The 26329-nt window shown below is 45.6% G+C and overlaps 2 protein-coding genes across 5 annotated transcripts in view; both read left to right on the forward strand.

Annotated features, from left to right (window-relative positions):
* The window catches only part of PROM2 (prominin 2), a 48654-nt gene extending 32006 nt beyond the window's left edge, over positions 1-16648 (forward strand). The window contains exons 15-23 of one of the 4 annotated variants that reach the window (XM_081960965.1): positions 801-947; positions 2033-2104; positions 2222-2314; positions 2529-2582; positions 6317-6397; positions 7588-7656; positions 9638-9727; positions 12433-12539; positions 15978-16648. In XM_081960965.1, coding sequence (XP_081817091.1) covers positions 801-947; positions 2033-2104; positions 2222-2314; positions 2529-2582; positions 6317-6397; positions 7588-7656; positions 9638-9727; positions 12433-12539; positions 15978-16041 — 777 coding nt within the window. In that variant the 3' untranslated portion in view covers positions 16042-16648. The remainder of the gene's footprint in view (positions 1-800; positions 948-2032; positions 2105-2221; positions 2315-2528; positions 2583-6316; positions 6398-7587; positions 7657-9637; positions 9728-12432; positions 12540-15977) is intronic. The other 3 variants (XM_081960966.1, XM_081960968.1, XM_081960967.1) reach the window with 3 other exon arrangements.
* A 9149-nt stretch (positions 16649-25797) lies between these two features.
* Positions 25798-26329, forward strand: part of KCNIP3 (potassium voltage-gated channel interacting protein 3) — an 83558-nt gene continuing 83026 nt past the window's right edge. Inside the window, exon 1 of the mRNA XM_081961046.1 lies at positions 25798-26116. Within this exon, the coding sequence (XP_081817172.1) occupies positions 26102-26116 (15 nt within the window). The 5' untranslated portion in view covers positions 25798-26101. The remainder of the gene's footprint in view (positions 26117-26329) is intronic.

Raw genomic sequence — 26329 nt, forward strand, 5'->3', positions numbered from 1 at the left:
AAGGGGAAAAGGCCCCCCAGGATGGTCCTTCCAGCATTGATTCTATCTTTCACGTTGGAATTGGGTGGCTAATAAATTCAGAAAAATGAATGCATCGATTAAAAATAAAATCATTAAAAATGAATTCATTAAACTTAATTCAATCTTAAACTGAATAACCGCACCAAAACATGCCATTGTACAAAAACAAATACAATAGCAGAGTTGGAAGGGACCTTGGAGGTCTTCTAGTCCAACCCCCTGCCTAGGCAGGAAACCCTACAGCGCTTCAGACAAATGGTTATCCAACATCTTCTTAAAGACTTCCAGTGTTGGGGCATTCACAACTTCTGGAGGCAACTTCTGTTCCACTGGTTAATTGTTCTCACTGTCAGGAAATTTCTCCTCATCTCTAGGTTGCTTCTCTCCTTGATTAGTTTCCATCCATTGCTTCTTGTTCTGCCCTCAGGTGCCTTGGAGAATAGTTTGACTCCCTCTTCTTTGTGGCAACCCCTGAGATATTGGAAGACTGCTATCGTGTCTCCCCTAGTCCTTCTTTTCATTAAACTAGACATGCCCAGTTCCTGCAACCCTTCTTCATATGTTTTAGTCTCCAGCCTTGTAAATCATCTTTGTTGCTCTTCTCTGCACTCTTTCTAGAGTCTCCACATCTTTTCTACATCGTGGCGACCAGAACTGAATGCAAATATTCCAAGTGTGGCCTCACCAGGGCATTATAAAGTGGTATTAACCCTTCACGTGATCTTGATTCTATCCCTATTGTGTGAAAGCGGCCTTCCTTTCCTCCCCTTCTGCTCCAGTACACGGCGGAGTTTCAGGAACGCCTCCGTGCCATCAACCTGCCATTTGAAGAGATTGTTTTGTTGAGCGCAGAGGGCAGGCAGGACCTGGAGACCTTCAGAGAGAGCCAGGTGGACTTGGTCAACTACGCTGACTTCACGGCAGAGGTGAGTCTGCCGTTGGGGGAAGGAGAGAGAGATGCCCTGGGCTCCATGCCCACAGAGGCTCTCCATCATCCAGGCCATGGTTGTCCCAAGGGCATCTGGACTTCCTTGTTTTTTCTTTGGAAACATTTCGCTTCCCATCCAAGAAGGTTCTTCAGTTCTTCAATTCTTTTGAGTTCTTCACTTGTCCAGAAGAACTCAGAGGTGGTATTCAGCCAGGTTGCATCGGTTCACTCGAAACGGTGGCAGAAATTTTGCCCAGTTCGGAGCACCAGCAGCCATGGCTGGCTGGCCACACCCCTGAACCGGTTCCCCTGTCGCTGCTTGCTCACCCTGCCCATCTGGTTGCTACTTGCTTGTCCTGCCTCTTTGCATACCGGCTCTCAAAGAGGGCAGCGGCTGCCCACAGGCCGCTGAAAATTCTTCCAGTTGGCGAAAAAGCAGCTGCCGTCACTGCCATCTTCTTTGCGCACGTGCATCCCATTGCTTTGCAAGTCCAAGCAGGACTTGCAAGTCTTGGACTCCTGCAGGTCATCCCTCTGCTTGGAAAGCCTATGCTCCTAGTCCTCAGTGAGGTGCTTCTGCTGAGCCTCCTTCTCAGTCAGATCCTATTTGAACTGAGCTATTTTGCCAACTTTTTCTCATGGCAGCTGCTTAGCTCCAGCAACGGCTCCCTGTTGGGGCCCTAAGGAGCCCGGGTGGGGGGGCAGGCGAGGAATGGCGAGGAGAGGCTGGCAAGGCGCCCCTCGACATGAGTGACGTCAAGTTGGCTACACCCCCAGTCACATGACCACCTAGCCACGCCCACCCAGCTGGTCATTAGGCAGATCGTATTAGTGGTCCGCGGGATTTAAAATTACAGGTCCGAAAGGTTGGTGACCCCTACTCTATAGAACAAAAGCTTGCAAGTTTGAAAGCTCTCCTCCCCTCCCTCACCTTTACCTTCCAAAGAACTAGGGAGGGAGGGTCCTGTCTGAGACCTTTTTGACACCTCCATTCCTTCTGCCTGACTGTTGTCCCGGCTGCTTACTTCCTCCCCCCAAGGACCTTCTCACATCTCTTTACACGGCTGATGTTTTCTCTTCCAGATGCGTAACCCTGTGGTGGGGACCAATGTAGGAGGATTGGCAGTAGATCTTGAAAGGTTGAGTAACGTTCAGGTGGGAATCGTATGAGACACGGGTGGCCATTTATAGTGGCGGAGGGGGAAGCAAAGTCTTTCTTAAATTCCCATCCTCGCTTCTCAGCCAACCCAGAGATGTTGATGTTTCCTGCAGAGTGACAGGATTCTGGCAGAACGACTGGTGGAGGAAGCTCGGGAGCTCAGGAGAATCCAGGAGCAAATGGTCCTCCCAATGGAGACCCTCGTGGTAAGCCTTCGAGCGGAGCCTCACCTGGAAATCCAGAAGAGCTTCAACAGAAAGAGCTAAAAACCTTTCCGGAGATTTTAAATGATAAACTATAACATTTACTTTTAGATAAAGTGAAGGTAGTGTTTCTGTTTCCACTTGAATGGAAGAGGAAATATGTGGATTAATATTTCATGGGATCAAACTAATTTGTTTTATTTCATTTTATTTAAAGGCACAACTGAAAGAAAGCGTCCAGTTTTTAGCAACCATGTCACCTAGCTTCCAGGTATTGTTATTACATGTGAAATAATTTCAGGGGTGCTATCTCTTTGTGCTATCCTCTGTCTATTTATCTATCTATCTATCATAATTATCGATCATAGCTGTCTGTCTGTCTGTCCATCTATCTATCTACCTACCTACCTACTTATATGGTTTAGGTTTAGGTTTATTTGGATTTATATGCCGCCCTTCTCCAAAGGACTCAGGGCGGCGTACAACATTAAAAACACACATCACAAAAGTTTAAAAAAAGATTAAACCCAATTCCAAAAAGACCAAACCGATTAAAAAAAAAAAAGAAACAGTACATTTAAAATAAATTAACATTAACATTAATATTAACAGGCCAGGCCGGCTTGCTGGAAAAGCCAACTTTTTAGGGCGCGTCGGAAGGACCAGAGGTCGGGGATTATGCGGAGCTCCGGGGGCAGCTCATTCCAGAGGGAAGGCGCTCCCACAGAGAAGGCTCTCCCCTCTGGGTGTCATCAGCCGACACTGCTTGGCCGACGGCACCCTGAGGAGGCCAACTCTGTGGGATCGTACTGGACGGTGGGAGGCTACTGGTGGCAGTAGGTGGTCTCGCAGGTACCCTGGGCCTAAGCCATGGAGCGCTTTAAAGGTCATAATTAATACCTTGAATCGCACCCGGAAAACAACCGGCAACCAGTGCAGGCCACCTAAAAGGGGTGTGACATGGGAGCACCTAGGTACCCCCATGACAACCCGCGCGGCCGCATTCTGGACCAGCTGAAGCCTCCGGGTGCTCTTCAAGGGCAGCCCCATGTAGAGAGCGTTGCAGTAGTCCAGGCGAGAAAGGACGAGGGCATGAGTGATTGTGCACAGAGCATCCCGATCCAGGAAAGGGCGCAACTGGCGTACCAGACGAACCTGGTAAAAGGCCCCCCTGGTCACGGCCATCAGGTGTTCTTCTAAACTAAGCCGCGTATCCAGGAGGACTCCCAGATTGCGAGCTTTCTCTGAGGGGGCTAAAATTTCTCCCCCTATCATCAAAGATGGAACAAGATGCACAAATCGGGATGATGGAAACCACAGCCACTCAGTCTTGGAGGGATTGAGCTTGAGTCTGTTCCTCCCCATCCAGATCCGCACAGCCTCCAGGCATCGGGACATCACGTCGAGGGCATCGTTTGGGTGGTTTGGGGTAGAGATGAAAAGTTGGGTATCATCAACATATTGATGATACCGTACCCCAAAACCACGGATGATCTCGCCCAGCGGTTTCATGTATATGTTGAACAGGAGGGGTGAGAGAACCGACCCCTGGGGCACCCCACAAGTGACGCGCCTGGGGGTCGATCTCTGCCCTCCAGTCAACACAAACTGCGACCGATCCGACAGGTAGGAGGAGAACCACTATAAAACGGTGCCCTCACTCCCAACCCCCCGAGTCATCACAGGAGGATACCATGGTCGATGGTATCGAAAGCCGCCGAGAGGTCTAATAGGACCAGGACAGAGGAGCAGTCCCTGTCCCGGGCCCGCCAGAGATCATCGACCAACGCGACCAATGCCGTCTCCGTGCTGTACCCGGGCCTGAAACCCGACTGAAACAGATCCAGGTAGATAGCTTCATCCAGGTACTGGGGAAGCTGACGTGCTACCACACTCTCAACAACCTTCGCTACAAAGCGAAGGTTGGAGACCGGACGGTAGTTGGCTAAAGAAGCTGGGTCCAGGGAAGGCTTCTTGAGGAGGGGCCTCACCACCGCCTCCTTCAAGGCGGTGGGAAAGAACCCCTCTCTCAATGAAACGTTGGTAATCACCTGGAGCCAGCCTCGTGTCACCTCCCGGGAAGCCGAAACTAACCAAGAGGGACACGGGTCCAGCACACAAGTGACCGCACTGAGTCTCCCCATAATCCTGTCCATGCCTTCGGGGGTCACAGGGTCAAACCCATCCCAGATTGTCTCCACAAGATTCATCCCCGTCGACTCGCCCGAATCTACCCAGTCAGAGTCCAAGCCTGTCCGGATCTGAGCGATTTTATCCTGCAGATACTGAACAAATTCTTCAGCCCTACCCTGCAAGGGGTCTTCCCCAGTTCCTTGGTTAAGTAAGGAGCGGGTCACCCTAAACAGGGCGGCTGGGCGGTTATCTGATAAGAGCGGAAAAATGTTGCCGTTTTGCCGCTTTTATCAACACTAAGTAGGATTTAATATGAATTCTTACTAGTGTTCGATTAGATTCGGACCGGCTGGCCCTCCAACCACTCTCTAGGCGTCTTTTCCGGCGTTTCATCTCCCGGAGCTCCTCTGTAAACCAGGGAGCCATCCGGGATCGACACTGGGTCAGAGGCCGCAAAGGCACAACATGATCCAAGGCCCCAGCGGCATCTCTATCTCAGGCTCCCACTAAGGCTTCGGTCGAGTTGTGAGCAAATTATATCTATCCATCCATCATATCTATCAATCTATCTATCTATCTATCTATCTATCTATCTATCTATCTATCTATCTATCTATCTATCTATCATCTATCTATCTATCCATCCATCCATCCATCCATCCATCTATCCATCCATTCCTCTCTGTGTATCTCTCTCTCCATCCATCCATCCATCCATCCATCCATCCATCATCTCTCTCTCTCCATCCATCCATCATCTCTCTCTCTCCATCCATCCATCTATCCTATCCTAGCCTTATCTATCTATCTATCTATCTATCTATCTATCTATCTATCTATCTATCATCTATCTATCTATCTATCTACCTACCTACCTACCTACCTACCCACCCACCCACCCACCCACCCACCCACCCACCCACCCACCCACCCATCCATCCATCCATCTTCCAGCTTTTCTTAAGTTGGTCGTAAGTTGAGGACTACCTGTACAGAGCTTCCGCATTAGCCCTTCTACAGCTTTCTCATCTATGAAAATTCTTTGTTTTCTACATCCAACATGAGCCAGGAGGCCTGTTTGGCCCATCAACACCTGCCTTTAAGAGCAGATGTTGCTCTCATTTTGCTCTGGAGGCCTCTTCACTGAAGGATATTTCATCCTCTCTCACCTCTTAGAGGATAATGAATGCAAATTCCAGCCGAAACATCTTGCACAATGAAAGATTAAGCAGATACTTGGCTTTTGTGCGCGGGGGGGGGGGGGGGGGGGGCGACAGTCAGCCAGCTGGACCATAATTACAGACAAAGAGAAAACACCTTGTTATCAAACACAGAGGAACCGGTTACTCCTTGCCATAAATGTAAAACGCCCTGTGCATTTTCTACACACAACATTTCCAATTGAACAATGGAAAGTGTCTGACTGGGCATGCAAAAAATAAATAAGTACGTGCATTAATGTTCCAGTTGGTAACACATACCTGTGGGCACCTGGGCACGTACCCCCAGATGCTATCTACGACACGCTTCAACAGATGCTTATAATTTTGTGCTAAGTGCCTAAAATGTTGATTTGCCTGCTACATCCTTGTGTAGATAACTGATGGTGTCCCTGGCATCAACTGAACTAAAATAAAATTCTACACTATATAATTATCTCCTCGTACTTTCCTTTCTCCTTCCTCCTCCTCCTCCTCTTCCTCTCTCAGCCTTCTAATGGTGTCCACCAGTCCTGGAGTAGATGGTGGAGTGGAGGAGTTCAGTGCAAACCTGCCACTTTCAGAGGTCCTCACTTCCTTTGATCACAGGAGGAGCTCTTCTGGCTTCCCCTGATGGCCAAATAACTTGCTTTTTCTCCCTGCCTCTCCCCAGGCTCAATTCAACAATACCAAGTCCCAGATCACCCTTGTGGAGGCCATTCTCCCCTTACAGACGAAGAAGATTCTGAGACAGGTGAGTCAGAAGAAAACAGGTAAACTCAAAAGGTTGTTCCCAAGCACAGGACTATTTGAGGACTAACAGACATCATCAGTTCCCTTCATTACTCTACCATTGTCTTCCTCTGTCATAATTCTGGAGGAGCCTTTCTCAACCTGGTGTCCTCCAAGTGTGCTAGGAAATCGACTCCCATACATGCCAACACATCTGGGGAGCAGCAATGTGAAGGATGGTTCTGGTTTAGAGAATACACAGACACGCACATAGAAAGAGCTGGACCACACATCTGTAATTGCATGTTTATTGACCTGGATTCTGCAAGATGCTGGATGCACCAAGAGGTGCATATTAATAATAAAAGAGAGGAAAATCCTGTTTATGAACAATTCTGGGCCGCCCAGCAGCCCACCATGGCAAACAGAATTATGGGCGAACTAGGCACTATTTCTGATCCAGTTCCTCCGTTGTCCTTCATCCCTTACCACAAAACTCATCCTCTGAAACAAGAAATTCAAGGAAGGTGGGGCTGGGAAGAACAAAGCTGGGCGGAGAGGCAAAGAGGAGGAGGAAAGGGGGAAGGAGTGGCATTCGTGAACACCCTAGGAAAGTGGCAGGTCAAAATGTCCACAGAGGTTCTCAACCATTCAAGTCATGTTTGTCCCAAGCTTCTTGGATGAGAAACGTCTTCAAAGGAAAGAAAAAACAAGAAAGACCAGTTGCCTCTTGAAAAAGCGCCTTTGGCATGTCGAAAGAGTTGTTTTTCCTTTTGCCACCTCAGTCTAGAAACAGAACTGACAAAGTATCATAGAATCAAAGGGCTGGAAGGGACCTTGGAGGTCTATTCTATTCTATTCTATTCTATTCTATTCTGTATTCTCTTCTCTTTTGGCTCCTGCTCCTGGCTATTCCATTCCATCCCATTCCATCCTATCCTATTCCACCCCACCCCTTGGTTTAGATCAGGGGTGTCCAAACTTGGGAACTTTAAGACTTGTGGACTTCAACTCCCAGAATTCCCCAGCCAGCATGCTGGCTGGGGAATTCTGGGAGTTGAAGTCCACAAGTCTTAAAGTTCCCAAGTTTGGACACCCCTGGTTTAGATGATGTTGTATCAAGAGGGAGAGAAATTGCAGGAGACAATGGGCTTCTCTGACAAATTATTTTACAAAATCTGTTTTTAACTCAATTTTCCTTTTCTTCTCCAGGAGTTGGACTGCTTTGTAAGGAAAGAATTGGGATACATCTCCCAGTACCTGGACTGGATGAGGACTACGGTGAGAACTGGCCTCCCTTACAGATCCCCCTGGGTCAACAGATCCTGGACTGGCTCAGAATGATGGTGCCCTCAAGGCAGTGGTTATACACGTCCCATGCTATTTCCTTGGACAAAGTATGGATGTGGCTGACCATTGCCTTCTTCTGGGAGGCTGCTGGACTTCCCAGTTTAAACTCCCCTCCTGCCCTTCCCGGCTCTCATCCAAATGCTACATCGGCTCAACCAGGCCTTGGTTAGCCAAGATAGCCTGGGTGCTGCCTGCTCCATCTTCTTTTAACGACCCCATAATCCCTTGTGGGGCGGAGTCTGGGCAACTGAATGCAGCTGAGTGCTTACTGGCCCGATGCCTTTCCTGTCACCAATGCGGAATGTTTTTTTCAGCAGATATATTCTCATTATGGCCAGAGATAAAAATATCTGCCTTTATCTAGAATGGAACTGAGAGCCCTCCTGATTGTGAGGCGAGAGCAAAGGCCACCGCACTCTAGGCCACCGCACCAATCTGGGCGCTGCCTGCTTCCTGGGCATAATTTCATACCACGAGGAACAAAACGCCATAGGCAGGCCAACATAACGGAGAATGAAGGGATATTAGGTTTCTAAGATGCTGGCAAGAGGCAGGGCTCCATGTTTGGATCATTCAGGCTGTGGGGATTCTCGGCCTCAGATCAATGCTTGCTGGGACCTTCATGGAACACAGCAGGCTCCAGATTCTGAGCAAAGTCTGCACCTGAGGCCAGAACAAGAAGCAATGGATGGAAACTAATCAAGGAGAGAACTGAGGAGAAATTTCCCTCAGAACTCAGGAGAAATTTCCTGACAGTTAGAACAATCAATCAGTGGAGCAACTCGCCTCCAGGAGTTGTGAATGCCCCAACACTGGAAGTCTTTAAGAAGATGTTGGATAGCCATTTGTCTAAAACGGTATAGGGTTTCCTGCCTAGGCAGGGGGTTGGACTAGATGACCTCCAAGGTTTCTTCCAACTCTCCTATTGTATTATTGTATAAAGTCGGTGTGCAAATCACCGACAATCACAGTCACGGAAAAGTATCCCTTTGTTGAGATAGGTGTTGAAACAGATGAAATACTCAGATTAAATAAACGTGATGTAAGGAATTACAAGTTCCTAAGGGAGAAGCATGAAAGAATTACCAAAAAGTCAATAAGAGTTGAAATTCTAAAAAGGGCAAGAGATGATGGGTAGATATAGAATACGTCTTAATATGATGGCTACGTTATTAAGAGGTAGAAAGTAGAAATTGGGAAAATAGTATTATGTATACTGATATATAGAATAGAATAGAAGAATAGAATAGAATAACAGAGTTGGAAGGGACCTCGGAGGTCTTCTAGTCCAACCCCCTGCCTAGGCAGAAAACCCTATTCCGTTTCAGACAAGTGGTTATCCAACATCTTCTTAAAGACTTCCATTGTTGGGGCATTCACAACTTCTGGAGGCAACTTCTGTTCCACTGATGAATTGTTCTCACTGTCAGGAAATTTCTCCTCAGTTCTAGATTGCTTCTCTCCTTGATTAGTTTCCACCCATTGCTTCTTGTTCTGCCCTCAGGTGCCTTGGGGAATAGTTTGACTCCCTCTTCTTTGTGGCAGGCCCTGAGATATTGGAAGACTGCCATCATGTCTCCCCTAGTCCTTCTTTTCATGCCCGGTTCCTGCAATCATTCTTCATATGTTTGAGCCTCAGTACCCTAATCTCCTTTGTTGCTTTTCTCTGCACTCTTTCTAGAGTCTCCACATCTTTTATTATGATGAAATACATTATAATTACAATGTATACGCAAATGTTAAAAGTTGAAAGATTATGATTATGAATATCTAAATAATGCTATCCTTATTAGCGCTGTGTATAAAGTATATCGACCCAGACAATTCGCTATTCACTAAGCACTTATGGATGTTAAAGAAAATACTATAAATAAAATAATTTTTTAAAAAATATTCCTTTGTTTTGTTCCAGCTGACTGAGGACGTGGCCTCCTGCCAGCCCTTTTCTACCGCTCTGGACAATGGCCGAGTGATCTTGTGCAATCGCATCCTGGATCCTTGGGTAAATCTTTCTGCCACCTAACTAAAGCCTTCCACCTTCTTTCCTAGCCCGCTCCAGGTAGTCCTCAACTTGCAACCATTCATTTAGTGACCCTTCAAAGTTACAATCCCCATGAGTCACGTGATCAAATTTTGGATGCTTGGCAACTGACTCGTATTTATGACGGTTGCAGTGTCCTGGCGTCATGGGGTCCCCTTTTGTGACCTTCTGACAAGCAAAGTCCATGGGGGAAGCCAGATTCACTCAACGCCCGTGTTGCTAACTTAACGAAGGCAAGGATTCACTTAACAACTGTGGCAAGAAAGGTTGTAAAATGGAGGGGGAAAAATTCACTTAAAAAATGTTTCACTTAGCAGCGGAACCTTTGGGCTTAGTTGTGGTCATAATTTGAGGACGGGATCAGGACTATTGACTTTATGTTCATAATTTGCTTCAATTCATATTGACTCCGGCTTGCAGAGAATATTGTTTGTTTATTTATTTATTTATTTATTTATTCATTCATTCATTCATTCATTCATTCATTCACAAAACAACAGGGATAAGAATAAACATGAATAAGAACACAGGAAATGGTTACAAATAAATGTTCTGATTGGCTGAAGATGGACTCGTCACAAAAGGGAGGATTGGGCTGAGGAGAATCCTTCCTGTCTCTTTTGAGTGCGGGAAACCCACAGCTAGTCTGACTTTAGTACAGCCAATATCCTTTCAGTAAAAAAACCTTTTCGCTTCAACCAAATGGAATCGAGGGTCTCTTTTTCCTAAGGAATCATATTAGGGCAGGTCTGACAGCCACAAGGGTGTGAACGAAGCTCCACCTGTTTTAATGTGCATCATGATCCTATCACTTCACCTAAATCCCTTCTTAAAATCCAACTTATCTGTTGGTTTCCTTTTCCCCCAAGAAAGGTACAGCTCATGTCTACGTAGGTGTGAGATGAAAGGTAGCATCCCTCAGTCAAGGTCAATGCCTGGTGACTTCATGGATATATTTGTGGAATCTTCCTGGCAAACGCATTAGAAAAAGTTGCCACTGCCTCCTTGTGGGTATTTCTTCATCTTCCTAATCTACTAATCTTCCTAATCCCCTATTTTTGGGATTTCCCAGTGGTGCTCTGTCCAAACACTAATCTGTGTCAGAGTTCATTGCACAAATTCAAATTCAGAAGCACACACAGATAACTGATGCAACAGGATTCATTAACTTCTTTATATACGTAAGAATAGATGAATAAATGTACAATACCAATAGGTGATTCCTCCAAGTTAGCACAAGGCAGGAGAGTAACAGGCAAACATAAGCAGTTGGCTTCATTTCAGCAGGCAAGCCCAGGCAGACTGCTAGTTTACTTCTCAGGGCAGCAGACTGCTTAAGTTTCTGTTTCAATTCTCTGCACAGACTCAGATCTGTTTAAGCTCCCTTGGGTGGCTTAGTTGCTATGCCTATTCATTGGCTGACCTTGTTCCCATGTCTCTCCCAGTCATGAATATTTTAACAATCTGATCCAACCCTGCTTAGCTTTTCTGAGCCACTGAGATGGGGGTTGCCAAAATAACGTTTCCCCATCATTAAAAGCATAAATATAGACCTACTTTGCAATTATGTAATTATGATAAAATCTGAATTTCTGCAATGTTTTTAGGGATACATCCATCAAGTTTTCTTAGCAAAAAATAAGGAAATTGGCCATCATTGTGTTCTTGTGGGTGGATTTTGTAACTTCCCAGTATAGACTATAGCCCTGGCATTGTTTGAAGCCACAACCTGAGCTAGTTTTAATTGCTCTGACCAGCTTCCTCTTAAAGCTTGACCACAAATATAATATAATAACTGTTCTTAATACCTACTCATGTCTAGCACTTGTTAAGTGTTTGCTGCTATGGTTTAAACTTTCATTATCCTCAGGAGGTCTATGCTAAAGCATATTCAAAACGCTGTGCTTTATTAGTATTTTTTCATTGTTTGCCTCTTTCTTCCTTCCTTTTTCTTAAAACTGTTTAATCAAAACAGAGTGAAATGAGACGGGTGGGTGGGGCTTTGACAGTGCTGTTGTGGCCCCCAGATTGACTTTGGGGACCTCTGAAGACCCCTTTATAGCAGTCTTTGGAGGACACAGATTATATACTCTAGAAAGAGTGCAGAGAAGAGCAACAAAGAGGATTAGGGGACTGGAGACTAAAACATATGAAGAACGCTTGTAGGAACTGGATATGTCTAGTTTAATGAAAAGAAGGACTAGGGGAGACATGATAGCAGTCTTCCAATATCTCAGGGGCTGCTACAAAGAAGAGGGAGTCAAGCTACTCTCCAAGGTACTTGAGGACAGGACAAGAAGCAATGGGTGGAAACTAATCAAGGAGAGAAGCAACTTAGAACTGAGGAGAAATTTCCTGATAGAACAATTAATCAGTGGAACAGAAGTTGCCTCCAGAAGTTGTGAATGCCCCAACACTGGAAGTCTTTAAGAAGATGTTGGATAGCCATTTGCCTGAAGTGGTGTAGGGTTTCCTGCCTAGGCAGGGGGTTGGACTAGAAGACTTCCAAGTTACCTCCCAACCCTGTTATTCTATTCTGTTCTTCTATTCTATTCTATATACCAGAGTTAGAGGATTTCCCCTTAATGCCAGGGGAAAGAAACCTCCCTCCCTCCCCACATCCATATATTTTTCCTTTGGTGATGTACGCCTTTCCTTTCCTCCAGAATGCCTTTTGGTTCAGCCTGGGAGGATGCGCCTTCTTCCTTCTTCCTGGTATGTTTCTCGCCCTCAAGATGATGAAGCATTTTCGTCCAATTCGCCACAAATTAGTGTAAGTGACATTACTGCGAAAGATGGGATGCTGATGGATCTTCACATTCCTTGTTGTTGCTGTTGTGAAGGTTTGTCTCGCAATCTAGACTGGATTTGGCATTTTTCTATTCGCCTGTTGAGCTCTTCCAAAGGACCAGGGATAGGCACATGTGGGTGTTCGATGGGATTAAAGAACGGGTGAAATGCTACCAGTTCAGTAAAAAATGCTACCAGTTCAGCCAAACTGGTAGCTCCGACGATCAGCTATGTTGCGTGATTTATATTCACTAGAAAGCAGGAAATCCTGCTTCCTAGCAAATCTAAATCGCGCGGGAGAGCTGTTTCCCTTCCCTCGTTGTCCTACTTACTTTAATCCAACTTTTTCAGCGCATGCGTACAAAGCACACATTTGTGCATGCACCGAACCAGTAGCAGATTTTAGAACATTTCACCACTGGGTTGAAGGTGCGGTATTGTTGCAGGATGTAAGCAGTTCCATAAAGCTGCCTTTTGCAATTGACTGGTGGTGAATTTGTCAACGCCAATGGAGCTCCAGTTGTTTTGGGATTGCACCCAAGGTGCCTGTCATTATTTCTACTACATTTGCTTTCTTTTACCACTGTTGTTCTCATTCTATTTACAGGTCTTTGTATTTCATGATTTTTCTCCAGTTCTTTTTCTTCTATTCTGTTGTCTAGACTGGATTGCCATGTCCATTATCCAAACTTTTTTTTCTTCTTATCAACAATTGTTAAATTTGGAGTGTTATGTGGCAGATGCCTGTCCGTTTGAATTCTAAACTTCCTGGGCACTTGAACAAGTTCATTTTCTACTATTTTGTCGTCCCACCAGTTCTTGCTTTTAGACAAATGCTATTTCTTGCAGATATTATTATTATTACTAATACGGACTCTATTTCTAGACTATCCTTCATTCCTAGTTCAGCATCAACTTATCAGGGAAGAGCGTGCAATGGGGGGGAAAAAACCACAAAAGTTGCAGCAATAAAAGATGTGTGTGTGTGTGTGTACGTGTGTGTATCGAATTATCCTAAAAATACGAGTTCCAGGTGCAGTTATAAAAGAAGAGACAGACATCGCGATCTCCAGTACTTAAAATATATTATCCACTTAACTTTTGTTAACCTCTGCTAACATCGTCAGAGTGTAAAAACTTCCATTGAAGAGATATCTGCCTTTATACATCATTAATCAATTTGGCCATTGTGCATGTGATAGGCCCAGCCACCTGCCTCCCATCTGTAATTAGCTTTGTCATTTTTACTAAGCCACAGGCTCTCCTCCTTATCAGCTGAGCCAGGGAAATAGGTATGTATTTGTGTTACAACCCCTGGTATGCCCAAATATGGGAGGCAACTCACTACTCCCCCTTTCTGTCTATCGGCTCACTACAGGAGACCATCCAGGCAGAAAACCATATTTTTAATGTTGCCTTTTTATATTTGTGTTGCATTTGTGCTGATAAATCAATAAAGGGAGACTAGTTTCCTAAGTGTCTATGGAGATTCTCAGTCCTCCAGGTCTTGGTTTTTCGCTTCTCATCCAAGAAGCTTCTTCAGCTCTGACTGGATGATGAGGAATGGAAGGATTTATATTCCTTGCAGACAGTTGGCCAATTGCATCCACCTTGAGGACACAGATAAAGGAGATTCTCCGTCATCCAGGTCATGGTTGTCCCAAAGGTGCTTTTTTCAAGAGGCAAATGGACTTTCTGGTTCCAGAAAATCCAGTTGCCTCTTGAAAAAGCATCTTTGATACAGTGACGTGCAGTCAGGTGAGGCAAGTGAGGCACAGCCTCACCACTCTCATCATGAAAAAAAAAAGTAAAAGGAAAAAGCTGAGCTAGTTGCTGCCTCACCGTGAATGACTCTGCTTAACCTCACTGGTGCTCTCCCTCCCCAAGTGTAGTGACTTCCTCCCCAGGCCCCCATTCATTTCTCTCTCTCACACACACAGCTGGATAAAACTATAAAAAAATCTAGCCCAGCTTCACTGATTACAAGTTTGAAAAGGCAATGTGGCTCCACCTACAATTAAACTACACTTGGGGAGGGAGAGCACAAGTGAGCACTGAGGAGACCACAGGAGGAGGCAGGAAGCCAGGCAAAGAGCCATGCTGTAGTACACACACTTCCCCCCAGCCTCTTTCTTTTGGAAGGCTCGGCTCGGTTTCTCTGCCTCTCCTCTCACCCCAGCCTGCCAGCAGGAGGTGGTGGGTGGGCTTTATTGTGTTCCAGGCATTTCCCACCCAGACAGCAGGCTGCATTTGCAATGGTGGAGGTGTTTGGGAAAGGCAGCAGGAGAATGGGGGGGGGGGGGGGATGGCAGAGGAGCTGCTTTCAAGCCACTGGAAAAGATATCCAATCCAACTTTTGTGTGTGTGGGGGTTTGTTTGAGAGTGAGTGAGAGAGGGAAGGGGTAGGAGAGATAGTCCAATCCAACTTCTGTGTGTGTGTGTGTGTGTGTGTGTGTGTGTGTGTTTGAGAGAGGGGGAGGAAGGGAGAGAGGGAGGAAGGAGGGGAAGGAGAAGAAAAAGAAAGAAGGAGCAAAGGAGAAAAACAAATGCTGTCGCTTTAAATTGGAACTGAGCATGCCTGGCTGTGGAATTCTGGGAGTTGAAGTCCACAAGTCTAAAAATATTTGAAACCCAGCACTGTGTCAGTGCCTCACCAGTCATAAACCTCACCGCACGTCACTGCTTTGATACATCCCCCTCCCCTTCCTAAGGAACAGCTCACCTCCCATTATCAGGCTATAAGCGCCCATCCCCCCAGGAGGGGGAAAACTACTGTTCATTTTTTTAGCTAGCAAGTTCCAGACTCTGGGGGAAAAAATGAGTTCCCCCTTTGTCACCGTCTTCCTGTACTGTATTAGTTTTTGGTAGTTTCATTTTTATTTTATTTCTGGAAGCCATCCAGAGCCTTGCAGTGCAGATGGGAGGCGATATCAATCAAACTAATGCATAAAGAAGGCACCCAGCCTCACCTTATCAAGGAGACAGGCGGCACATCAGTTGAATGAATGAATGAATGAATGAATGACCCAGTCATTCTACAAGCCTTGAATGACTTCTTGCTCAGTGGGATATATAGCAGAAGTCTCCACCCTTGGCAACTTTAAGCCTGGAGGACTTCAACTCCCAGAATTCCCCAGCCAGCTCAACTTTAAGCCTGGAGGACTTCAACTCCCAGAATCCCCAAGCCAGCTGGCTGAGGAATTCTAGGAGTTGAAGTCTCCAGGCTTAAAGTTGCCAAGGTTGGGGAAAAAAAGCCAAGGGGGCAGCCATAATGCTGCAACGAAAGCTCTGTGCACCTTTGATGGGCATGATAATGCCCATGCGCCACACACAACGATACTGTTTTGGCCACTGTTTCGACTTTTTCCCCGTCTCCTTAAGAAAACAATAGATTTTGCTTTCTCTTCTGCTCCGTCTCTAGTTCTACTGGATCAGATGAAACATTTCCCTTCCACATCCCCCGGGTCACGTCTCTGCGGCTGTAAGAACCTTCCTGACCTCCCCTTCAAGATGACCAGGTGAGGGGACCAACGGCTGCTCCTCCCAGGAACTGCAAAATTCCCAGCGTGTTGACGGGCAGGACTGTTTCCAAGGGACCCTTGCTGAAATTATAAAAAAGAATTTAACAATGCTCCAAACACAGGTTGACTTTGAAGTTTGAATGGCCCCAAAACTTGTAAAAAAACCCAACACTGGCTATCGGGATTTACTGTATTTTCAGGACTATAAGACGCAGCGGAGTATAAGACACACCATGATTTTGAAGATGTAATTTTTAAAAAAAAACAAACATTTTTTTGCACTCTGCAGGCCTCCCAAACCCTCTGCACGCTTCGTTTTTTGCAAAAAAAAAAAAAAAGGGGGGGGCATGCAGAACTTTGGGAGGCTTGTAGAATGCTCCTGGCAGCAGGGGGGGGGAGGGGCAAAAATGAGCAAAAACGCTCCATTTTTTTCTCAGTTTTGCCCTCCCCAGCCCCCACGAGCCCTCTACATGTAACTCTGTGACTATGATTGCTCTGGTGTTTGCTGTGGGTTGTTTTGTTTTGTTTGTCCACCATTCAGGTCACCTTGAAGCGGTTTATAAATTCATAAATAACAAGTAAATGTGTCCTGTCCTTCATTGGGAAAATGGAATTGAGAATTCCACCCTAAGTACAAAGGAATGCAAAAGATTTTTAAAAAGGAAGTAATAGAACAGAGCTGGAAGGGGCCTTGGAGGTCTTCTAGTCCAGCCCCCTGCTCACACATGAGACCCTACACCATTTCAGACAAGTGGCTGTCTAGTTTCTTCTTAAAAACCTCCAGTTGAAGCACCCACAACTTCTGGTGGCAAGCTGTTCCCCTGGTTCATTGTCTTCACTCTTAGGCGGTTTCTCCTTAGTTCCATGTTGCTTCTCTCCTTGTTTAGTTTCCATCCATTGTTTCTTGTCCTGCCCCTTTATGTGGCAGGATTTAGAATGGTTGGTGGGACAGAGGAGGCATTTCTAATCACTAAGGGCTCTTTCTGCACCTAGGACAGTGATGGTCAATCTTTTCGGCACCGAGTGCCAAAACTGGAGCGGCGTCCATGCGCGCTCAACCCGCACCAGAATGCTGGAATCTGGAAGAGAACAGCTGGCCGGTGCGCATGCTGGGCTCCATTGTGCTCTCTTCCGGGTTCCAGCATGCACATGCGGCCGGTTACCTGGGCTTTGGGTTTCCAGGGCTCCAGCACGCATGGCGGGCACGCGTGTGCCAGAAACCAGAAGAGCAGCTGCCAATGGCACACATGCCCCCTCTCCCATCTGTGCCATAGATTTGCCATCACAGACCCAGGAGGCGTTTTCTTTTAAAGGGTGAAGTGCCCCCAAAGGATTTCCAAGATGTAATTGCTTGGAGATAGTGCTGCCCACATCAGGAAGAGTCACCAGTGGCATCCAACGTGTTCAGCTGAAAGTGGTTTGAGACTTTAGGGATGTGATTTATTTCTGAAACTCCGAGAAGCACCAGAGCTAATCCCATTATTGCAAGGAACAAGCCACCTCTGCCGTGACCTCACTCCCAGGCGGGAGAGGAATTAGATAAACTTCCTCTTGAGTGCAAACATCTAACTTTATATATTCCCAGACTGGCACCCATGTTGAAAATAGAACAGATATTTAAAATTTGCAGCCCTCCAAATGTTGCAATGCTCGCTCTCTCACACACAGTGAATTGGAGAAAGTGTGGGCATTCACAGATGTGATATATTAAGACTTATTGCAATGTGGAAAATAATTTGCAAAGACAATGTATGTTAAGCAACGTTGCAGACAAGTATGTATGTATGTATTTGTATGTATGTATGTGTATGTGTGTATGTATGTATAAATACAACACACACACACACACACACACACACACATATATATATATGTTGTATTTGTGCTGATAAAATAAAATAAACAACACAAATATAAAAAGGCAACATTAAAAATAAAAATATGGGTTTCTGCCTGGATGGTTTTCTGTGATGAGCCGAAAGGACAGAAAGAGGGAGGAGTGAGCTCCCTCCCATATTGGGTCATACCAGGGGTTGTAACACAAACACACACATATATATATATCTGTCCTTCGGCTCATCACAGAAGACCATGCAGGCAATTTGGGTTGTAACACAAATACATACTTATTTCCCTGGCTCAACTGATAAGGAGGCGAGCCTGTGGCTTAGTGGCTAAGACTCCTGCCTAAGATATAATACAGCCCAGGTTCAAATCCCAGTAAGGGTATGGCTAGCTGATGAGAGCTAATTAGCTCGAAATAGATCTATACTAGTCTCCCTTTATTTATTTATCAGTACAAATACACACAAATATAAAAAGGCAACATTAAAAATAAAAATATGGTTTTCTGCCTGCATGGTCTTCTGTGATGAGCCGAAGGACAGAAAGAGGGAGGAGTGACCTTCCTCCCATATTTGGGCATACCAGGGGTTGTAACACAAATACATACCTATTTCCCTGGCTCAGCTGATAAGGAGGAGAGCCTGTGGCTTAGTGGCTAAGACTCCTGCCTAAGATATAATACAGCCCAGGTTCAAATCCCAGTAAGGGTATGGCTAGCTGATGAGAGCTAATTAGCTCGAAATAGATCTATACTAGTCTCCCTTTATTTATTTATCAGTACAAATACACACAAATATAAAAAGGCAACATTAAAAATAAAAATATGGTTTTCTGCCTGCATGGTCTTCTGTGATGAGCCGAAGGACAGAAAGAGGGAGGAGTGACCTTCCTCCCATATTTAGGCATACCAGGGGTTGTAACACAAATACACACACACACACACACACACACACACACACACACACACACATATATATATATATATATATATATATATGTTGTAATTGTACTGATAAATAAATAAAGGGAATATATATATTTATTTATCAGTACAAATACAACACACACACACACACACACACACACATATATATATAATCAGCACAAATACAACATATATATATATATACATATATACATATATACATATATACATATATACATATATACATATATACATATATACATATATACATATATACATATATACATATATACATATATACATATATACATATATACATATATACATATATACATATATACATATATACATATATACATATATACATATATACATATATACATATATATATATATATATATATATATATATATATATATATATATATATAAATAAAAGCGAAATACCACTCATGTGTCATCACGAAACCTCCAGAACCGTAAAGCCTACAAACTTGAAATTTGGCACCTGTGCGTCCTCTTGGCTTCTAGGTGCTCGCTAGGAAAGGATTTTTCAAAATGGCCATCAGATCATCAGTATTCCTTACCCAGTATTATATTAACAGGTTGTCAATGCGAAGGAGTTAGACATTCTACATCCCCCTCGCTAGACCGGGCGTGGGCGTGGCAAGCGCATGACTCATCCAGCCTGCGGGCTTTACGTGTTAATGAATCAAGCCCAATCACATAGTTTTGTAGGGAAGCACGAGTATCCAGCTAGTAAACATATATTTGAAGAAATATATATCAAACTGGAGGCAGGACGTGGGGGGAAAAGAGCTGGCTATGTTTAAAAAAAAAAACCGAGATAAGCCAAAATGAGCTCTTTTGACTGTCCTTAGAGGTCCCACTAAGCCAGTGATGGCTAGATGTCCCTGCAGAAAACCATGAACTACAGTTAGTCCTTGACTTACAACCATTCGTTTAACGGCCAAAGTTACAAAAAGTGACTTGTTGCCATTTTTCACATGATCATTGCAGCATTGTATTTATGGACTTCTAGATCTCTGATAGTGAGAACAATCAACCGATGGAACAGGAAGTTTCCTTCAGAAGTTGTGGGAGCTTCATCCCTGGGGGCTTTCAAGAAAAGACTGGCCTGCGATCTGTCAGAAATGGTGTAGGGTCTCCTGTGCGGGGGGGAGGGGGTTGGACTAGATGACCTACAAGGTTCTTCCCAACTCTGTTAATCTGTAATCTCTCACAGTTACTGCTGCTGAACCAGGTAACCGCCTACTCTGTACCTATCCGTTTGCCTTTTTTCTGCAGGAAAAAAACACATTTTGCATCCAACCACATTTTGTTGGGTAGCACACATTTCCCTTGCAGTTTTTCTATTTTCTATTTTCATTTTCGTGTCTGTTGATCTTGTAACCGATCAATGAATTATTTTGCTTTTTCTATTTGTGTTTTAATTCCCTTCGAAGACTCTTCCAAATCCATCCGCAAGTTCTGTGCAAAAGCCCTTAACTTTCTTAAGTTTATTTTTAGATCTTCACCTCCACAATCCTTTCATCTTGTCTCACATCCCGACTCAGAACTTCGAGAGCCAAAATAAACGAGAGAGGAGGCTGTGCCATCCTTATGTCGTCCCTTTTTATATCTCGCAGGGTATTTTGTTAGATCAATTATTTGTGGGTTTTGTGAAGTGTAAATCGATCTCGCCCATTTTATAAAGTTCTCTCCAAAATGGGTATCTTCCAGAATTTTGGACAGGAAAGCCCCACTCCGATTGTCAAAGGGCTTCTTCGCATCTTAAGACAATCAATGCGCCTCGTTTTTCATTAAGTTGCTCAATTCCTAACATCTCAATTGGCTAAATATAAAGTTCTATCCAGGTGATTAGTACCAGAAGTTATATTGATTACATGACAAGAATTTTTTTTTAAAAAAAAGATTCCGTGGAAAAAGCTCAATAATTCTTTGAATGCCATTTTGTGACTGAAAATGAACAAGAAAGCAAAGAAGAGTTGGGAAGTAAAAGCCAAGAAGAAGATATAATAGAACAAAAAGAGAAGGGGAGAGAGGAAAAAAGGACACAGGAGACGGAGCAAACGGAGAGAGAAGAGCAAAAGGAGGAGTTCAAAGAGAAACTAGAAACACCAGGAAACAAAACAAGAAAAAATGGAACAAGAAACTACAATAATTTCAAAAAATATAAACAGACTGAATGCACCAAGGAAAAGAACGCAAACCTTCATAAAATTATGAAAACTGGATATAGATGTGATATGCCTCCAGGATGTGCATATCAAAAAAGAGCATAGACAACTATTAGAAAATCCAAAATTGGGAAAATTATATACATCAATAGCAGATAACAAATAAAGAGGAATTGCAACATATGTCAAAGAAAAAATAAAATCAAGTTGCTCCAAATATTCAAAAATGTCCAACTCATTTCTAACACTGCTTTTTAACTGGCTTTTAGGTAAAAATCTACTTTGTTCCTCATAAATAAATTCTAGCCAAATTACACACAGTCTATCAGCTGGTATCGTGGTGAAAAGAAATGGTCCTCTTGAAGGGTTAATGGCTGTGCTGGCTTATACCGAACAAGACTCTGCACTGATGACAGGGAAGGGCATCCTCTAGCTCCATTCAGTTGTGCAGACACCACCCGGCAAGGGATTAGGGGGTCGTTAAAAGAAGAAGATGATGATGACTGCAGAAAGTGTCTTATGGCCAGTCCTCACACTTACAACTGTTGTAGCATTCCCATGGTCACACAATCAAAATCTGGGCGCTTGGCAAATCGGTATTTCTTTACAACAATTGCAGCGTTTCTGACAAGTAAAATCAATGAGACAAGCTGGATTTGTTTAACGACAGTGTGATTCACTTAACAACCACAGTGATTCTTCAAACCATTGTGGCAAAAAAAAGATCTTGAAATCAGGCACGACTCCCTTTAACTCTTTGCTCCGCAACAGAAATTCTGGTCCCAATTTTGAGCATAAGTTGTGGCCTACCTGTCATCCATCTGGTCCAGGTAACACACACACACAGCCCCAAGAAAGTCAAATTAAACACATTTTGTAGCTTCTGCAAACCCTGGCAGGAAGCCTTCCTTTGATCTGGCTGTGTTGTGCGAATGGGACCAACGTGTGAAGGCTGTGTGAGAACACACCCCTGCATTTTGGTTTGGAGACAGCTTCTCTCTTCTTCTTCTTCTTCTCTCTCCCCCCTTCTGTCTCTCTCTCCTCTCTCTCCTCTCTCTCCCCCTCCTTCTCTCTCTCCCTCTCCTTCTCTCTCCATCCCTCTCCTCATCTCTCTCCTCTCTCTCTTTCTCTCTCTCCTTCCCCCTCTCTTCCTCCCTCTCCCTCCTTCTCTCTCCTCTCTCTTCTCCCCCTCTCTCCCCCTCATCTCTTCTCTCTCCTTCTCTCTCTCTCTCCTTCTCTTCCTCTCTCTCTCTCTCCTCTCTGTCTTTTCTCTCCCTCCCTCCCCTTCTCTTTTCTCTCTCTCTCTCTCTCTCCTCTCTCTCTCTCCCCCTCCTCTCAGAAATGCAAGCAAAAGTGCCTATTTTTAGCAATGTCTCTTTTCATGCAGCCATAGCCCTCCAGATGTGGCTCTTCTCTCCCCGTAGAGATACTCTTCAAACCCTTGCAGTTACACATCCTGAATTCTTTGGAAATACTGAATGTATATAAACTAGGATCTTTTTTAAAAGCAAAAATTGGCAGCAAGGATTACACTCCGTTGTTCTTGAGAGCGCCTCATAACTCAAAGAGGTGGCTGGAGAAAAATATATGCAAAGCTCATACATCTATAAATGAGGAGTTTGCTTGGTTCACTTTTTTTTTAAAAAAGTATTTTAATGGTGGCACATTTTCCCATGATTGTTTTGCGAGCAGGAGACCATCCAGCTCCATCCATGCTAAGAAGACATTGGAAAAAGCTTCTGGTTTTAGTTTTTAAGCTGCCCAGGACCATGTTATAAATGCCTTTCAGTTTTGAACATACGATTTGCAAAGGATGCCAAAGAGCAGACATCTCTCTTGTCCTCCAAATTGGTTCTGTTTCTGCTCAGTGGCCTGTCACGAATAGCAGCCAACCATGCCGAAGGCAGCAACGGGGAAAATACAGATACTCCTTCACTTATGACTACTACAGCCGAGCCCAAAGTCTCTGTTGCTAAGCGAGACAGTTGTGAAGGAAGTTTCGTCCCATTTTATGTCCTTCCTGGCCACATGCGCGTAGTGACTGCACTGATCCAGTGTTTGGATCCCACAGCTTCAAGAAAGCGAGCTTCAATCTTCATTGCATGAGCTATTTTTCTGGATGAGGTCGGCCTGGCCAGATCCAGAAGTAGTATTCTGCCACTTGGCCCCGGTTTGGGGGGACTCGGTAGCAGTGGCAGTGAGAGGCTCCGCCCACCCACCGAGACATCATCACAGATGATCTGCGCATGCCCAGAAGCACTGCGCGCGAGCACTCCTGCTTCCGAACCGGTAGCAAAGATAAGAGAATTTCATGCCTGGCCAGATCCCCAAGGGGGGCAAGAGGAGGGAGGGAGAGTGAAATATTGAGGGAGGTTGAAGAATCAAATTATGGGATTTGAGACAAGGCACCTCAGAAAGATTTTGCAAAAAAGTCTGGCAGGAGATTGTTGGAAGAAAGCAATCCGGTCTGGTTCCAAGCCTGGAAAAAAGATGCTGGAAATAAAACAGAGGCCGATTTGGAAAGGACTCTGTCTATCGATGAGCAGAACCCAGCACAGCATGCGGTTCTGGGACAGCTGAGCATTTTGTTGAATGAGTGGATGGATCTTTACAGGTTGCTGTGACTTTGAAGTTTGAACTGTTCTGGGGATTGTGCAATGAAGGGGCTTTTTGTGTCTCTTGCTATTTCAGTGGTAGTAGTGCTGTTCTGACCGAGGCTTCTTCCCGAGAGCATGGAGCCAACTCCTGGTCCCGACCAAAACCTCCTTTTATTAATCTACTGTGAATTCTGCTCATTTACATCCAGGAAAGTCTTTCGAGGGAGGATTTACAGTCACAGACCTTATCTGGCTTGGAGAGCTGCCAGGCTGAGATCTGCAAAACCTGGCAAGGACTCTCGGAGAGTCACGAACCAATGAAGTGAACTAATGGTCTCCTGCAAACTCCACTCCCCTTTCGCTCCTTTATTATTTCCTCTGGGAGGGGCCATTCATTGTCCCCCTGTGGCCTTCCTCCCAAGTCGACCCCTGTTCTTTAGCTGTTCCCTTTGTCTGGCAATTCTGCTCATGCACACACTGGGAACAGGCTCCAGCTGTTCGCCTGCCTCACTGATGTCTGACTCCGAAGGCAGCTGATAACTGTCGGATGGCCCTGGCCCCCTCTCTGCCTCCGACACAGAGCCCTCCTCAGAGCCTTCCCCAGACTCCAGGACTGGCCCATGCTCCTCCCCAACCTCCTCACTGGCCGAGTCTGCTGCCAGCTCCGCTGGCCACTGACTGGCCACAACAAAGGGAGACAAAGTCACATTGTGTGCACATCATGTGGCATCATTGCAACATCGATCAAATCCCCCAATTATCCCTGCTCTCTCGTTAATTCCCCCCCCCCAAGATTATTTGAGTTAAAAAGAAAGGAAACCGTCATGTGTACTCAGCTAAACCCCAGCCTTGGGCATCATCTATATTTGTACCCGCCCTGGGGACACTGTTAGAAAATAAAATCTGACAGTTTGTAGTCTAAGGGCGGTGTTTGTTTCTGCTATTTTGAATATTTTGTGCCTCCTCCTGGCAGCTGTGTGAGTTAGAATGCCAACAACATGTTCTCGGATTTTAAATTCCACAGCCCAATTGTACCCAAAAGATGGCGAAATAGATCTATTTATTTACAGAATACTAAATAACAGAGTCCGAGGGGGTCTTGGGGGTCTTCTAGTCCAACCTGCTTTGGAGCAGGACAGCCTATAATCATTTCAGACAGATGGCTCTCCAGTCTCTTCTTTAAAAGCTCCAGTGACAGAGCACCCACAAAAGGAGTGTGGTGGCCTAGAGGTACAGTTTTAGCCTTACAATCAGGGGGTTGTGAGTTCGATCCTAGGTAGAGGCAGATATTTCTCTCTCTGGGAACAACGAGAATATATCTGCTGAACAAAACTCCGCATTGGTGACAGGAAAGTCATCCGGCCAGTAAACACTCAGCTTCATTCAGTCCCCCAGACTCCACACTGCAAGGGATTATGGGGCCATTAAAAGACGCTGATGTTAAAGCACCCACAACTTCCGGAGATAATGTCAGAGAGTGGAGCAAGAAAATAAAAATAAATCCAGCACCTTTTGGAAAGGGAAAAAAAGGTTGCTCCTTCAGGAAACCTTTGGAAAGCCCGAAAGTAAAAGTTTGGTTATAGAAAGGGAAGGGCAGAAGGAAGCCTCTTCTCTTTGGAGGGCAAAAGGGAGAGGATTTTGCATTGTCTCTCAAAGGACAAAGCTGGTCTTCTTTGTGACAGGGATGCCTCCCTTGTTTATCTCTGTCTTGGGCGGGCAAAGATCTGTCTCTCCCAAAAGAGAAAGCCTTTCGTGGCCGCTTGCCGGACACGCGGGAGGCCGCACAGGCGATCACGCGCGCCCTGCAACAACAACCGGGTAGCTGCCAAGCCAAACCTGGTTTGCTTCCCACCTGGGCTCTCCTCCTCCTTACCTGGGGAGAAGCTCACCTGCTGAGGCGATGCAGCCGCGAGGCGGGCGTGGAAAAAAGACCCCCACGCGTGCTTCACCCGGCTGCAGGGACTGTCCCAGCTAAGCTCATGCACGGGGGAGGGTGGGGAGGATGTGGGCTGCGGTTGACAGCTTTTGGAAAAACTCGAAAGATCGACGGGGAGGCGTGGGGGAAACACACACACACACACGCCGTGGGGACGGTTGCTAGGGAAACAGCGCCCGGAGGCTGGCACGCTGCCTGCCAGAGAGAAGAAACCACAGTTCAAAGGTAAACTTGGCACGGGGACATCTTTTTTCCCCCTCGTTTGGATGGAGGATGCTCAACCGCGGACAAAAAACGGCGGCGGCGCCTTGGTAGCTCCATTCCCGCGTCTCTTTCCACGCAGCCCACGCGGGCCCCCGGGGAGCAGCTGCGGGAGGAGGGAGCTTGGCGGGCATCGGCCGGGCCCAGGAGTCTTGGGTTGGGCAGGGTGAGCGAAGAAGGTAGGAAGGAAAGAAAAGAAGGAAAGAAAAGAAAGAATCGTTTCATTTCCGTGGAATTGGTCCGTGGGGATCCCACAGCAGATGTTTGGAGATCTGGTAAGGTTTGAAGGTGCAATGGCAACGCCGAGAAACACCCCCGCCTCTTTTGGGGGGGAGGGTCCGCAGGAGAGTCCCGCGCGTTCCCCTGGCACTGCCCCATGGGTCGGGGAGTCCTCAGACGCGCAGCTTCTCCACGGGGAGGCCAAAACCCCTTTGGGCTCTGCGCCCAACCCGTGGCTTCTCTCCCAAACGCTTCCCCGGGGAGATGGG

The sequence above is a fragment of the Natrix helvetica genome, assembly GCF_964273705.1.
Source record: "Natrix helvetica genome assembly, chromosome: 8".
NCBI classification, from domain to species: Eukaryota; Metazoa; Chordata; class Lepidosauria; order Squamata; family Natricidae; genus Natrix; species Natrix helvetica.